The 14494-nt window shown below is 37.3% G+C and overlaps 1 protein-coding gene across 1 annotated transcript in view; it reads right to left on the bottom strand.

Annotated features, from left to right (window-relative positions):
• Window positions 1–14494, bottom strand: part of TTN (titin) — a 238144-nt gene that overhangs the window by 209638 nt on the left and 14012 nt on the right. The window contains exons 12-33 of the mRNA XM_058809603.1: window positions 12793–13068; window positions 12560–12679; window positions 11203–11478; window positions 10881–10946; window positions 10158–10416; window positions 9579–9639; window positions 9253–9465; window positions 8398–8540; window positions 7942–8147; window positions 7593–7823; window positions 6789–7033; window positions 6308–6531; window positions 6037–6201; window positions 5742–5910; window positions 3551–5241; window positions 3175–3456; window positions 2635–2901; window positions 2219–2491; window positions 1848–2111; window positions 1487–1747; window positions 718–978; window positions 26–289 (exon numbers count right to left, since the gene is read on the bottom strand). Coding sequence (XP_058665586.1) covers window positions 26–289; window positions 718–978; window positions 1487–1747; window positions 1848–2111; window positions 2219–2491; window positions 2635–2901; window positions 3175–3456; window positions 3551–5241; window positions 5742–5910; window positions 6037–6201; window positions 6308–6531; window positions 6789–7033; window positions 7593–7823; window positions 7942–8147; window positions 8398–8540; window positions 9253–9465; window positions 9579–9639; window positions 10158–10416; window positions 10881–10946; window positions 11203–11478; window positions 12560–12679; window positions 12793–13068 — 6217 coding nt within the window. The remainder of the gene's footprint in view (window positions 1–25; window positions 290–717; window positions 979–1486; window positions 1748–1847; window positions 2112–2218; window positions 2492–2634; window positions 2902–3174; window positions 3457–3550; window positions 5242–5741; window positions 5911–6036; window positions 6202–6307; window positions 6532–6788; window positions 7034–7592; window positions 7824–7941; window positions 8148–8397; window positions 8541–9252; window positions 9466–9578; window positions 9640–10157; window positions 10417–10880; window positions 10947–11202; window positions 11479–12559; window positions 12680–12792; window positions 13069–14494) is intronic.

Genomic DNA, 14494 nt, shown 5'->3' with positions numbered 1-14494 from the left:
AAATATTCAAACCAGAATGGCTTACTTTCCACATGAAGTCTGGCATTTGCTCCTATTTTTCCAAGTTTAAAGCTGTAAACAGACTCATCAGTGACAACACAGTGTTTGATTCTCAGTGTGTGAACAGTTCCTTTCACTGTAATTTCATATTTGTCACTTGATTCAAGTTCAACACCATTTTTAATCCATAGAGCTCCTTTCACATCAGGGTGGGTCAGTTCTACACTGAAAACTGCCTCCTGTGATTCTGTCACAGTTAAGTTCTTTAGGGTTTTCTTGATCTTAACAGCTAGAAAAAAAGAGGAAGAAAATAGAAAAAAAACCTTGACAAAATAGATCAAAATTAAAGCCTAAAATTGAATTTTAATAAAACTGAATAATCCTGCTTCATTTTATGTATATAGTAGTTTGTACACTTTCCAGCAAAGTAGTGTGCTGGGAACACAGTAAGGAAGCTTTACTTGTAGTATCCATGAGAAATATCTGGTTTCTGGAGTTTTTGGAGTTTTATTTGTCTGTTTTGTTAGTTGGTTGGTTGGGAATTTGCTTGTTTACTTTTTGTCATTGTTGTTATTGGATAGGCTCAGGGTTTTGTTTGTTTGGGGTTTTTTATTTGATTTATTTTATTTTACTTGTGTCTTAAGTACTGGTCCAAGATAGAGTGAGCGATGCTAGAATAAGTCTCAAAGACATCAGTTAACTATAGAAAATACTGACCTTCAACCTTCAGTTTGGCAGATGTCTTTGAGCTTGCTATTTCATAGCTGTATTCCCCCACATCCTCCAGTTTGGTTGCAGGGATAACAAGCCTTCTTTTCACACCATCAGATTCAGCACGGTACTGATCTGTTGTAGCTAATGGTCTACCATTTTGTAGCCACTGGCCCTCTGATTCAGGATTTGCCACCTCACATTCAAAAACAGCTGTCTGGGACTCAGCCACAGTCAGGTCACTGAGAGGCTTTGAAATGGCACCCCCTGTTGGGAAGAAAAAGCGTGTTCTTTTGTTGTGTTGCTGTTCAGCTTTCCTTCAAACAGAAATGAAAAGTAGATGCTGGAATTCTTTGCCCTAATTTGCAGCATGGCCATAGTCATTCTGAGCTCTGGGAAAAATCAGGAGTAGAATATGACCTGAACATTACAAAAATATGTTTCTTATTTCCATCCTAGTTATTATCTTTTATTTTATCATCAGCACAGGTATACTGAGAATGCACAAGACAAAACATCTTTCTTACAGTCATTACATCAAAAGCATAATACAGCATTTCATACTGTTCTTCTGATCTAGCAAAATATATTAACACAGCAGATTTGAGGATTCAAATTATACTAATCACAAAAGATAAGGGGAAAGGCAAGGAGAACATAAAAAAAAGGATAAATTAAAGACAAACTCCCACTGGAAGATCACTATTGCTCCAAGTCCTTTGGGTACTTTCTAAATCACAGTGAAATAAAAACCTTGGACTTTAACCCTACTAACCTGCTACTATAAGCTTCCCAGACGTTTTCTTCTCTCCAGCATAAAAGACATATTCTCCTTCATCATCTTTCATCATCTTCACCACTGTCAATTTGTATATTTTGCCACGTGCTTCAATTTTATATTTAGGACCAGCCTGTATGGGTTGGCCTTTGAAATGCCAAATTACATCAATCCCTGAATGGGAGAGCTCGACCTCAAAGGACACATTCTGTGTTTCAGTGCAGGTGATGTCATGAAGACCTCTAATAATCTCAATTTCTATAAAAATAACAAATCATAAATTTATTAGTTGTTTCCACTAGTTTTGTTTTCAAAGAAATCATTTCACAAAGAACTGTGCTTCTTAGGAAACACCAACCTTCAACTGTGACATTGCAGCTTGTTTCCACTTTGCCAACCATTAGCTTATAGCGTCCTGCATCTGATGCATGGGTTCTGGTGAGCACCAGCCTCTGTTTGGCACCTTTACATACAGCTTGCACACGTTCATCAGGTTTTATTTGATTATCATTTAGGTACCATTTTGAGGAGGACACATCAGGTGCTGAAACTTTACATTCAAGAATGGCTTTTGTTCCTTCAATTACATGAAGATCTTCTAGAGGCACCACTATTTCCACACCTGCCAAGTTACAAAAATATTCATAATGAGAAAAACTATGTCTTTAAAAAGTAATCCTAAAGGAGCCAAAAATCAAACACACCTTCAAAATCATCATAGTGACTTACTGTAAACTGTGATCTGTCCAGTGGTTGACAGCTCAAGGTCAGGAACACTAAAAGAGTAAGTTCCACTATCTTCTTTTGTGGCATCTTCTATGAGCAACATATGTGATTGTTTATCCAGCACAATATGAATACGGTCACTTGACTGAATTTCTTGGCCATCTTTCATCCAGACACCTTCTGCATTTTCTAGGGAGACTTTGACTTCAAGTTGCACAATATCTCCCTCACAGACTCTTTGGTCAGTTAGTCCTTGAAGAATTGCCATGGGACGAGCTGTGGAATTAAATGAAGTTAATGAATACTTATAAGAGGCAGAATATTGAACATTAAAGCTTTCTGGGAAACAATGATACAGCTATAGTACATGCTATAAAATAGAAAAATGATAGTATATAGACAATGTAAGAAATGCTTACGCTTCATCTTCAGTTTGCATTGAGTCCTTTTTCCATCAACAACATAACTATATTCTCCTTGATCATCTTTATTAATATCTTTAATAGTGAGGGTCTGGCGACCACGGCGGGATGCAATCACATGTTTAAGACTAGAAGTGAGCTCAACATCACCATGATACCATTTCCCCTCTGCATCTTCTGGGAAAACCTCACATTCAAGTTCAGCTGAGAAGGATTCTGGCGCTTCAACATCCTCAAGTTCTTTAATAAACTCAATTGCAGCACCTAAAGGCAAATAATTACATTTGTAAACAAGCTTGATTAGATTCTCCTGAAGAAAAAAAAAAGGTATTAAATGAGCCTAAGGGAATGGATATAGATATATAGTGTAACCGTTTTACATAAATACATCTCTAGACTTTCATACTGGATTCCAAAAGTATGAAAGCAGCTCCACATCTCTAAGGGTGTTAGATGTCTGTTTAAATACTTTTATTTCTTTCTGAAGCTGATTTCACTTTAACAGTATGTCATGGTACTGAGTTGTATGCTTCTTACCTTCAACAGTAAGCTTTGCAGTGGTTTTTACAGATTCATCTTCTACCAGTGCACAGCTGTAGTCATCAGCATCAGACATGTCAATTGTTAATACGGAAAGAAAGTGAGCCTTTCTGTCTGAGTGCATCCTGTACTTGTCTCCAGAATGAATCTCAATTCCATCCTTAAACCATTTCACTTTCACAAAGGGCTCTGATGTTTCACATTCAAAAGTTGCCATGGAGTCTTTTGCTTTAGCAACAACATCTTGTAACTGCTGCGTGAAGCTGATTAACTGCTTGGCTGCAAAACAATACATAACAATCAACAGTGCACTGACCAAACAGACTTAACACACTATGATGAGCAGTAGGATGAGTAAAAGAATTGAAATTACCTTGTACTAACAGGAAAGCATGGCTAGAAGTTTCACCAGCTATATTTACTGCTTTCACCATGATGCTGGCAGAATCATCAGAAGTCACATCTCTGATAACTAATTCGCAAACATTATCTTCAGGCCAGTACCAGTACACACGATCAGTCCTTTCAATCTGAACACCATTTTTGAACCACTGGCATTCAGGATCAGGTTTTCCCACCACTCTCACACGGAAGTGTACATCTGTTCCTTGGGCTACTGTCTGGCTTTGAATTCGTTCAAGAATCTTGGGAGCCTCCATGCTTGGGCTAAGTTCCACCTTCTCTGGTTTGAATGTTGGAATGGTGATTTTGCCTTCAGGAGGAAGTGCTTTCTTCTCTTCCTCTGGGATCTCTTTGGTCCAGTGAAGAAGTTCTTCTTTTGTCTTTTTTAGCATTTCTTCATATGATTCATCTTTTTTGCGAGATTTAAGTTCCACAGCTGTAATGGCTTCGTAGTAGCCCTCTTCTGTCCTGCGCTTGAATTTACAACGCAGCTCTTCAGATTCCTCTGAAAGCTTTTCATGAGTGATTCTTTCAGCCCTTTTCAGCTTCACCACTTCTTTGGTTGTTGCCTCTGCAGGTTTATCTACCTTCTGTACCTCAAACAGAAGTTTCCCAGGTTCTGTAACTACAGGTTCATGTTTGGGCTCAGGAGCACGACGCAGAACAGATCTGAAGTCTTCCCTCTGCTGGATCTCAAGTTTCACCTTATGTTCAATAAAGCCTTCTGGATTCTCTGCAGTGACTCTCACCTCTCCTGTGTCATATGATTTGCAGTCCACGATATCCAGGTAGTAGATTCCATCATAACGGAGTCTAAACCTTTTGCTTTTACGGATGAGCTGTCCATTGAGGTACCAGTTGACCTTGGGCATAGGGTAGCCAGTCACACGGCAGCGGAATCGTGCTGTTTCGCCTTCAAGGACTCTTGCAGGTTCAGGAACCAAAACGATTTCTGGTTTTTGCTTTTCCTTTTGGTCCAGTGCAACAGCAGGTAGAGCACCCTCGTGGGCCATTCTTTCTAACTCTTCAATTCGCTGGAGTCCCCTTTTGCCTTCTGGCAGCTGGGATTCTTCCACAAGACTTTTCTCATCCTTCACGATCAGAGTTGCGGATGTGTGGTCTGTACCGTATTTGTTAGTTGCTCTGCAAGTGATCACTCCACTGTCTCTGGAATAGGCTACCCCATAGTCCAGGCTACAGTACCCAAACTCATTGATCATGCGGAGTCTGTTAGCTGCTTCCAGGGGTTTGCCGTCATGCAACCACTCCACCACCATGGTTGGGTCACCAATTGGTGTAAGCCTGCATTCAAAGTGTGCTGGTCCAAATTGTTTGAGCCTTAAAGATGTGAGCTTCTTCTTAAAAAATGGTTTCTGTTGCTTTTCTTTGTCATAGAGATCTCCTTCCTCCCATTGCTCTTGACCATAACGCAGATGGAGAGGTTCTAACTCTGGTGCTGCAATCTCCTTGGCTTTGTAAGTTCCTTTTGGAATTATTAATTTCCTTTCTGGTTCAGGTTCTGTGTGTTCAACTTCAACATTTACTTTGCAGCGGGTGGTGTCCCGCCCAGCTTTATTGATAGCAGTAGCAGTATACCATGCAGCATCTTGCCTGGCAGTAGATTCAATTTTAAGGGCAGCTGCCCCTTTGGTTCCCTCAATCCTGAAATATGAAAAAAAAAAAAAAATCTATTTTTCTTTGTCATTCATTTTTGCCTTTCTTCCAAATTAGTTCAAAGCCTCCAAAGGTAAATCTCTGGGGTTAATAAACATTTTGTTTATGTTTATTCATGTTTAGGTGGGCAGTGCCTAAGAATCAGAGAAGAATAATAAAAAACCAGTCTTATATTCTGTGGTAGTTTTGCCTACAGAGGTCTTCAAAATCAGAGACAGAGAAAAGTTCAGTAAATCTCTGTGATGGCTTTTAGAAACTATATGAAAACATATGCTGGAAAAATATTGAATGAATCCTACAAGGTAATTTATATCTGTAATCCTTGCTGCAATGCAAAAGCCCCTAGTGAATTCCTTTTATGAAACTGCAGGAAGTATTTTGCAGGATGGTGGTTATTTACTACTTAACTTATATAAAGTATTTTAAATAAAATTAAACAAAATGTAAATTTAAATTTCAATAGATCTAAATATAATAAAAATCCTTACTTTATTTTGGGATATTTGTGAGGCACAATGATGTCACTGTTCTTGAGCCATACAATGTCAGGATTAGGGTTACCAGTAGCTTTCACTGCCATCTCCAGTCTAGAGCCCTCCTTCACGCTGACATTTCTCAACCTTTCCACAAAGTGTGGTCGGACTAGGTCTTCCTTAGCTGGAAGAGAAAATGTAAGTTACCACATTAAGAAGAAATGAAAAAGCCATGATTTTAAATAAGAAACTCATCAGATTGCTAAAAATAGCATGATATACAGAATATAATAGAAAGCACAGAAGATACCTTCTACAGTCAGTGTCATTGAGACTGAAGCTTTGCCTGCCCTGTTCTGAGCAATGACAGCCCATTCTCCAGAGTCTTCAGGCATTGCAGGAACAATGATCAATGACTGGGTACCATCTTCTTTAATCACTATTTTATGGGTGTAGTCATTAATGACTTGTTGGCCTGCAGATACAGATGAAAAGAAAACAGTTGCAATCAAGGACAGTCTCCATGAGACATAAAAAACTTTTAAAAAGATTATTTCTTCATAAAAATGAGGCTTATGTACCATTATGGAACCAATATGTCTCTGGCATAGGTCTGCCAACAACTTTTAAGTCAAATCTTGCTGTCTGCCCCTGTGAACATTTAAATGATGTCGGTTTCAGCACAAAAACTGGCTTATATAGTCTCTCTAGTTGCCCTTCATCAGTTTCTTCTAATCTCCGGGCAGGAGAACGAGAAGGAGAGCTGCGGGCAGGAGACCGGCTTGGAGACCGTGGAGAGATAGACCTGGAAGGAAGAGATAAGACAGACGTGTATGGCAATGTCATATAACAATGGACTGACATGATAAACAGATTTCAACCTTTGCATTTCTCTGATTTAAATTAGCACAAAAATCTGTATGAGTCATGAAAACAGCGTTTAGAGCTTTTCTAGAGGTGTGCAAACTCCAATAGCATAAGCTTATTTAACTGCTATCTGATGAGTTTTTGGACTATCTCAGCAGATTGAGGTCTCGTAAAATTAAATTACTGTGTACCTACCTATATCTTCTCATAACTTCGGGTCCTGGCATATAACCTGGAGTTGCTGTAGGTGCAACTGGCTCAACATAGAGTTTTGCTGAGCAAATGGCATTTCCTTTCATATTACTGGCAAAGACAGTATAAATTCCTTCATCCTCAGGTAAAACAACAGGTAAACGTAGAGTAGCGCTGCCATCTTGCAGAAGTTCCATGTGGTAGTGCTCTCCATGTCTTATACGTTTGCCATCCTTGTACCATGCCACCTGCATGGAAAGCAACAGTAGACTGCTATGTGAGCTCTGCTAAAGGAGAGCTAAGATCCACTCAGACCTTACTACTGGCTAGTAAGTATGAGATACTACAACTTGCAATTTTTCAGCTGGAAAACATCACAGCCCACCATCTATGTGTTAAACATTAACATTTTTACTTGAAATTGGTGAGACTAGTGTAAGATGTTTGCATAGCAACCTGAAAGACAAGTTTTGGAGCTAGAAACAGATATAAAGCCCATTTTAATGAAGAGCAAAGTAACCTCGACTGGACTGCTGCTGTGTTCCCGCCTGGTCTGGGCTTCCTCAGAGATACTCAAAATCAACTTAGTTGGTAAATCCAGCCTACCTCTGAACTGGCTAACCAACCTAACTGTATTCTAGTAAGGGACAAAAGGAAAATTTGGCTTAATATCAAACCAGAAGACTGAATTTCATTTGAAAGGCACTGTTTCCTATGCAGAATGTAGAATATTTGACAATGAGATGTTAAGGGATTCCTTTAAAGTAGAGCATCAAATGATTTACAAAAAAAAAAGATTTGGGGTACCTTTGGCAATGGATATCCAGAGGTCTTGCAATGGAAGGTAACTCCTGTCCCTTCAAAGGTTCTGTAGTTCTTTAATCTTAAATCGAATCCTGCTTCTACAGCTTCAGATTCAGAAATATCAACCATCATCTCCTCTCCATCTTCTTCGAGAAGTTCATGTAAGGTAGTCTTAATAATTCTGAGCTCAATTTCCTTGATAAGTCTTTCTTCAAAAGAAGAAATATGGAATTCCTATATAGAAAAGCAAGACCATTAGTTTAGTTTTCTGTGTCAAAAAATTACCTTGCAAATAAATTATTTGTACAGTAAAATGTTGGTACCCAAAATTAGTGTGGAGGGATAGACATACCTCATCTTCTACAAAACTTCTGACCATCACTGTATCTTTTGCCATTTTCTTTCTAATTAGAGCTTGTTCTTTCTCATACTCTTTTTCAAAGTCACCATAGGAAATGGGTGGGGCTACCTCAGCCACTTTAGGTTCCTGTACGTATGCAGTCATTTGAGTTTGGTACATCATTTCTTGTTGCGATTTTATGTAGGCTTCGTAATCAGCTAAGAATTGAGAACAAATTAATTTTGATAAATTTTTTGGTTTTCACTGGACTGAATAGAGAAAACAAGTACAAACTTCAAGGGCCTGATATTTTGTTTTGCAGAAACAGAGGCACTAGATCTCTCTTTCTGTTTCTTGAACCGAATAAACTAAGCTGCAAAGAATTTGCAGCACAATTTAAAATATTTTTTGCCATTTGGAAGTTAATTTTAAGAAATACTGTTCCCATTTCCTTAATATAAGATGTACCTTCTTCTAGTAAGGAGACTGTTGCAGAAGCTTCTCCAAGATTATTACGAACAACAATAGTGTATTCTCCGGCATCGTCGGCAAAAGTCATGGAAATTTCAAGTTTGCATTCCCCGGTTTCTTTTTTGTAACTCACTTTGTATCTATAGAAAACATAAAAGTAAAAAACCTCCATAATTTTTAGTTAATTATTAGTTAATTTGCTTTTAGTTACAGTTAGACACACTCCTAACTTGTACAAGGCACAAAAAGAGAAACTTTTACAGGCGATTCTCACTGAATGAATGAGCATACAAAGTAGCATATGAAAAATAACCATGCTGAAATTATAGTACTGGTCTTTTTGTTGTCACTAAATAAATAGGTTCCAAACATCAGTACTGAAATATCAGAGGTCTAGTTATCAGACACAATATAATGGTGTATTTTGTGTGCACACAGAATGTGTGTCCTTGTATTGGTCACCATATCATTTCAAGAATGCTACAAATGTAATATTTTTTTCTCAGCTAGAAAGTATGTTGCTTTCTACAGACAAGACTTATGTAGAGTGAATGCAAGCATTGCACAGACAGAATAAAACAAATACAACACTTCTTGATTTTTTGTAAGTATAACATATGACTATATCTTACTTTATAGTCTTTTGAATATTTATATTTTAAAACTTATGACCTTTTAAAGTCACACATTAAGACATGAGCCTATAACTTTTACATTCAAAATTAATTTATTTCACAGAAATCAGGATGTTATTTGGCTCAGCATAACCGAGGGAATCAAATTATGACATTGCCAATTAAATATGCATAAAAATTATGTTAAGATGGATTTTGGGTATTGTATTCATAGTACCTGTAGCCAGTCGTGAGAGGAACTCCGCCTTTTTTCCAGTAGACATGTGGCTTTGGGTTGCCCCCTACTTGGCATTCAAAAATTATGCTCCCACCTTCAACTAATTTATGTACCATGGGTTTTCTTATGAAGAAAGGAGGCATGGGTTCTCCCGATACTTCCTCTGCTGCAGCAGAGACATCTTCCATTACAATGTCCTTTGTCTCCACATAGCTGAAACAAGATTTCAGTGCAGGTGAGTGAGCTGATGTCTGAAGCTCTCATAAAACAGAATGCAAGAATGTAATGACTGCAATAGGAGCAGTCTGTTTAGAAAGTAACTTTACCGTTTCTCTTCTGTAACAGTCTTCTCAGAAATGGTTTCTCGAGTCTCAGTTTCTTCAGTAACTAAAAGGCAAATTTTATAAAGTGGATTTTAAAACATCTTAATAGGCCTTAAGCAATGAGTTCACTTAACATAAAAAGAATATGTAGTTATCAGCCTTTTCCTCATATTCTGACATCCCTTTTACCTAATAACCCCAGAACACAACTCAAGACATATGTTTTAAATGTCCAAGATACATTACAAGCAATATACACTTAACAAAATTATTAACTTCCTACAGTGACAAGCGGGACTGTCCTTGAGTTTCACCAGTGGAGGTTTAGTTTGAATATAAAGAAACCTTTCACCAAAAAGGCTGTTGCGGGTTATAAAGCAAGGAACAAGTTGCCCATGAGTCATCTGGGGCCAACTTTTAAATACCTTCTCTACCCTGGAGGTATTTAAAAGACACGTAGATGTGGCACCTAGGGATATGGTTTAGAGATGGACTTGGCAGTTTTGGGCTAATGATTGAAATCAATGCCCTCAAAGGTATTTTCAAACTTTAACAATTCTATGATTCTATAAATATACTTACCTTTCACATGTAAGTGGCAGGAAGTGCTGACACTCCCAGCCTTATTGGTAGCAGTGCAGGTAAATCTTCCACTGTCCTCTGCAAAGGCTTCACGAATCACAAGGCGAGCAAGTCCTGCTTTGAAAGTGATCTGGAAGTCCATTGAGCTCTCAATTTTGTAGTCTTCCCTGTACCACGTCACTGTAGGCTGAGGATGTCCAGATATTTGGCACTCCAGAGTGACAGACTCACCTTCAGTCACAGTCTTATTTTTGAGGCCCTGTGTGACAAAAATTAAGTATCACAGTCAGTTTACCTTTTCAATACTAAGCAGATACTCAAATATCTAAAACCTGTTTGAATGGAAAATTTAACATCTAGTTCAAAACACTGTTCTGTGAAGCAATGAATGCAGGGGAAAAAAAGGCATTTTCCAAAGGGAAGTATTTGAAACTGGCTTTTAGGGTCTCTGAACATTGCTGTTATTAACAACATGAAAAGGTAGGTTCATATTTATGCAGGTAGATCAACCTATGTGACATAAATGGGAAGAATCACTACCATAAAAAACATCAAGAAGACTTTGTATCAGAAATAAATTATATGCCTGAGTAAATCTAATTCAAAGTTAAAATGATTATATAAAGCCAATTTTTAATGGTTAAGTATTAAGCGATAAAAATTAGAAAACAGAATGGGTGAAAATCTATTGTAACTCCCCTACACTACATACAAATTACTTACTGAGACTAAGGTGGGTGGTGTAGCAGGGATTTCTGCAGGTACAGGAACCCTGGCAGCTTCTGTCACCTAGGTGGTTTAGAGGACAATAATGAACAAAGTATAATTTAAATAAGAAAATAAATCAGGTAATATGAACTCTTTGCATGTTGTAAGTAAATATTAGGTCCTAACAAGGATTTGTGTAAAACAAATAAAAAATAAAAGGCAGCAGATTGCTTTAGAAGTGGAAAATTGAGATAAGAAGACAGCAAGAAAATGAGGCTACTCCATATTTTTAAGATAAAAGTCAGTCAAAGTGACAGAAATTTGCTTAAAAACATACCTTTGCTTCAGCTTCTTTATGCAGCATCAAGTGCTCTGTCCGCACTGCTTCACTTTTAATGCTTGCCTCCTTTTTAGTCTCAACATCATAGTGACTCTTATACGTCTCCGCAGCCTCTCCAAAGGGAAACTGTGTAGGGGCAGCTGGCTCTGCTTTAGGCCTGACTTCGTGAGGCTTTAGCTGAGGTGGCTTCACAGGCTTGGTGATCTTTTGTGCAGCCGAAGTGGCTGATAGCTCTTTCTCCAGAGTAGCCATGGCAGTTCCAGCTATTGAAACCTAGGGAACAGAAGAAAAGGAGTTGCAGCTTTATTGTTGTCTTATTTTCAAAGGAGAGAGTGCATTTCTTGAGCAGATTGCAAATGCAGCAGTTGCTTCCTTAGTTACTTGGTTCTGACACCGCAAAAGCCATATGTAAAAAAAGAGCAGCAGTTTTAGATTGCAGTAGCAGAATGCCAAACATATAATATCCCTGTATTATTTTTGATCTAAGATTTAAATATTTTCTTTTTCAAATAGAATTTCACCTTTAAATGGTCAAGAAGCTCTTAAGCTTCGAAAGCTCTTAAGGAGCACAAGAAATGTTCTCTCAGTTTCTTCACTTGAACCCTTAGATTTCCATCTAGTCTGTCTAATACTGCAATAAAGAATACTACTAATTATATAACTTCCAATGATTAAAATAACTGATGAGATTTCAAAATATTTTTATAAGTGAAAAGACTTTTTAAAAATACATAAAAATATTTATAACAGTGTTTAATCATATTTGGGGGAAAATGATATTTACATTCCAGATGAAGAGAAAAAGTGTGCTTGAATGAGAAAATTAATAACTGGAAAATTTTAATGCTATATAAAGAAGTCCAACAGCAAAATGGAATAATAAATTTAAAAATTGATGGTATCATATTATACAGTCAGTCTGGATTTTTTCTATTGAAAAATTAGCTTAGCATGTATTAATTAGCAAGGAAGAAAAAAGCAGTGTGTGAGTTAACTGATGCACATAATAAGATTAAAGAGGGATACTTGTGCTGTTTAAAAAATATAACTTGCATGACAAATATCTACAATTTCACTGTATGTCATTAAGAACTGAAGCTGCTTTCTCAAATAGTTTATAAGATTATTTTAATAAGAAATAAGAACAAATTGTATTTGAGCAATTCCTTTGTCTGTTTACAGCAGTGTTCTTTATTAGTCAAACAAGGCAACAAAAATAATTGCAAGGGGCACACAACTCTTCCTCTTGGGGGAGCACCACATTGGAGTGTGGGGGAAAATAAATTTAGAATGAATGACCTACTGGCTATTGAAAATTAGCATGCTGCTCCTCTTGGATGCAGCTTCAGCTTACCTCGTATGTATGATCTGGTTTAGGAACAGCGACTCTGGAGACTGTGAAGTGAGGACTCGCTGTGCGAGGCCGCGGCGGTTCAACATGAATTGTTTTCTCAAGTTCTGTTGTTCTTTTTATCTACACAAAGTAAGCAAGAAAGTTGTTGAAAGTGAAGCTGTTCTTTAAACTGAAGCATGTTTTACTGGGACAGAGTTCCTGGAAAAGAATGCAATGGAAAAAAAGAGTCTAACCTCTTTTGATATATGAACTTCCTGTTTTTCAGGTGTTGAGATATGTTTCTCAGGAGGAACATAGACTGTTTTGACTTCTTTGGTGACAACATGACGTTCTGCTGGGGCCTCAGAACCACGGTCTGTTACAGTGTGCTCTTTATAACCATATTCCAAAGTTTTCTCCTTTACATAAGCTTCATCTGCTAGTTCTGGTTGCCAGGGTGATCGAACACGTGCCTGATCAACTGCTGCAACGACTGTAGCTACAGCTTCAGCCTTTATTCCAGCTTGAGTCTGCAAATAACATCAGCAGAATTTATACACATATGCATAACTATGTTGAAAACTTGCATGTGTGACAAACCGCTACAGCGCTGAGTATGTTCCACAGAGAGGTTGTATGGTTCTGCAAAAGTCATGATGAAAAGATCAAAAGTATGCACCTGTAAATACACTTAAGAATCAGTAAATTAAATGCAAATATATTCTCTAAGTGCTATCTCTGCAAATTCAGAATATATCTGTGCTTCTGTGTTTTATGCATATCAATATTTGTCTGCAAGTATTATTCTAATACTTTACAGCCACAATTGTGTCCACTTGTCTAAGAGTATGCAGGTAGGTAAATGTGCACATAGTTTTAAAGTATGCTCATCAGCTCCCTATAGCTCTTGTGGATGCAAAAAATGCATCTAGCATCTATTGTGAATGTACTTACTAAGAAACAGACCCATAAAATTTTTTACATCAGGTACATCTGTTAATTCAGTACTGATCTATTTTAAAGGATTTTGCAAAAGAAGGGAGACTGATATGTCTGATAATTTGAAAATAATGCTTTTGTATCAGGACTTCTATTTGTTTCTAATAACTCATAAATACTGTCAACTTTGCAACTTTGTTATTAGGGTCCAAAGTTCTGTCCAGTCAGCCAGCAGTAGATAATAGTGAATACTACTACTGGTTGTTATTACTGACACATAATTACATAACTGATCTGGACAGAGCAACAGAGCATATGATATGTATTCCTTGAAAATGGGAAAAAAAACCCCTAAAAGATAATTTCATACTGATTTCAAAACCATTACCAGCTTAAACTAAAATTACTTAGGTGAGGCCAAAATGTGATCCTTTACAGAGATTTTGTTTTCTTATGAAAGCAGTGTTTAGGTAACAGGGACCACTTATTCAGTATTACTGTTGCTTTCCAAATAATTTTTTATACTGGCTTGAATTTGGCCCTAAGTTTATATCATATAACAAGGGACTGAACTCACCTAGCAGTCTGACTCTCAGTGAGTTTTATATGCTTCACTCATTTACTTATATTTTATAAAAGTATTTTATGAATGTACTACACTGTAGGTAGATAGATTTTAAACAGCAGCTGTTGTCAACTATGCTTTTCTTGCACATGTAAGAATTCCTGACTGTATTGTGGATCTTTCCGACTGTGGGAATCCTACTGGAACAAGTGTCTGATGGTCATAAGTAACAAACTGGACAGACCTGAATGGAGGTTAAAATTTGTTTTGTACAAAGAACAATTCATACCTCAATAAAGAGAAGTTGTTCCATCTGACAACCATGAAATTACATGGAATCATCAAATAGAAAAAAAGATTGTAGAATCAGAAATATGAATAAGTAAATGTTGCTTAAAAGCCACTGAGAGGAGACTGTCACAGAGAAATCAGACTACAGCCTAAAGTGTGAC

This window comes from Ammospiza caudacuta, chromosome 8 (assembly GCF_027887145.1).
Source record: "Ammospiza caudacuta isolate bAmmCau1 chromosome 8, bAmmCau1.pri, whole genome shotgun sequence".
NCBI classification, from domain to species: domain Eukaryota; kingdom Metazoa; phylum Chordata; class Aves; order Passeriformes; family Passerellidae; genus Ammospiza; species Ammospiza caudacuta.
Note: the sequence above shows the minus strand (reverse complement) of the source record. Positions and strands in the feature narration are given on the sequence as shown.